The 1,099-nt window shown below is 37.1% G+C and overlaps 1 protein-coding gene across 1 annotated transcript in view; it reads left to right on the top strand.

The window, feature by feature from the left end:
- The window catches only part of CCDC83 (coiled-coil domain containing 83), a 46,779-nt gene that overhangs the window by 25,788 nt on the left and 19,892 nt on the right, over positions 1-1,099 (top strand). The window contains exon 7 of the mRNA XM_015558856.1: positions 833-901. Within this exon, the coding sequence (XP_015414342.1) occupies positions 833-901 (69 nt within the window). The remainder of the gene's footprint in view (positions 1-832; positions 902-1,099) is intronic.

The raw sequence follows: 1,099 nt of genomic DNA, 5'->3' as shown, positions 1-1,099 counted from the left end.
TCTGTTATCCAAATAACTTCAGTTATGAGCTACTCCCTGCTTTTGTCCAAATGAAATTCTGTGTTTGAGGAAACTTGAGAAGTAATGGGTTGTAGCAAAAGTATAGAAGTTCCTGGTTCCTAGGAAATGTACTAGTAGGTCCACTCTTACTTTAATTAGCCTGGTTTAAAGAAAAAAAATTATTGCAAATCTTCCAACTCTAAGGGATAAATTTACCCTTAACATATGTTAAACTTATTTCTGTCCATGTTTATGAACTTGAAGATTTTTCCTAATTTCTCTTCTTTCAGTTGTGCCCGTCAGTGGCTGAATATTGAATTGGTAACATGGTATCCATATAAAAGTACTTTAGGGATAGATATGTTAGGATTGTAAATATGTACTATTGTTATTACTGACTCGCAGAAATCTTTGATTAGAAAGTTAGTAATGTAATTATTTGCGCTTTTACTATAGGTTGGGTCATGTGTTTGACCATCAACTTGAAGAATGTTTGGTCACTACAGCTTAGCCGTCTTAATTGTGAAGCAGATCATTAGTGATTTGATTTCACCATGGCAGTCAGACTGGGTCACAGCAGAGACTAAATTGAATAGACAGCCGTTGTCCAGTTCACTCAGTTGCCTGTCGTAGGCAGTGTAAACCAGTAAAAACAATGCAGTAGGATAGATAGTAAAGCCAGAACAGCGGAACGAAAAGTTCCTAGGTGTGTTTCCAAAGTATTTGCAAAACAGAATTTAAAAGGAACGACCAGGTAAGTTGACTTGCAACATCAGTGCTAAACTTGTGAAACGCCACGGTGACTCGTCCTTAGAGCGAAATTGTCTTTCAGAATGCCGTGCGGTTCATCGACAAGGGCAGCTACCGGGAGATCTGGGAAAACGACTGGCTAAAAAAAGAGGTGAGTGGAATTGTTAAAAAACAATGTCCTTCTCTCAGTTCTTTGAACTGGAAATGGCTTTTATTTATGAGCTAAAGTCCTGGGAAAAGCACGGAACTGTCACTGATGGAGGTAAAATAAAATTCAAGTGGAGTCTTAATCTTATTACAAGCTGTTACTCAACAAATGACATAAATAATTTCAATAATAACTAGAAGT

This window comes from Myotis davidii, unplaced genomic scaffold (genome assembly GCF_000327345.1).
Source record: "Myotis davidii unplaced genomic scaffold, ASM32734v1 scaffold430, whole genome shotgun sequence".
Taxonomy (NCBI): domain Eukaryota; kingdom Metazoa; phylum Chordata; class Mammalia; order Chiroptera; family Vespertilionidae; genus Myotis; species Myotis davidii.
The sequence above is the reverse complement of the archived record's forward strand: the minus strand, read 5'-3'. Positions and strand labels throughout refer to the sequence as shown.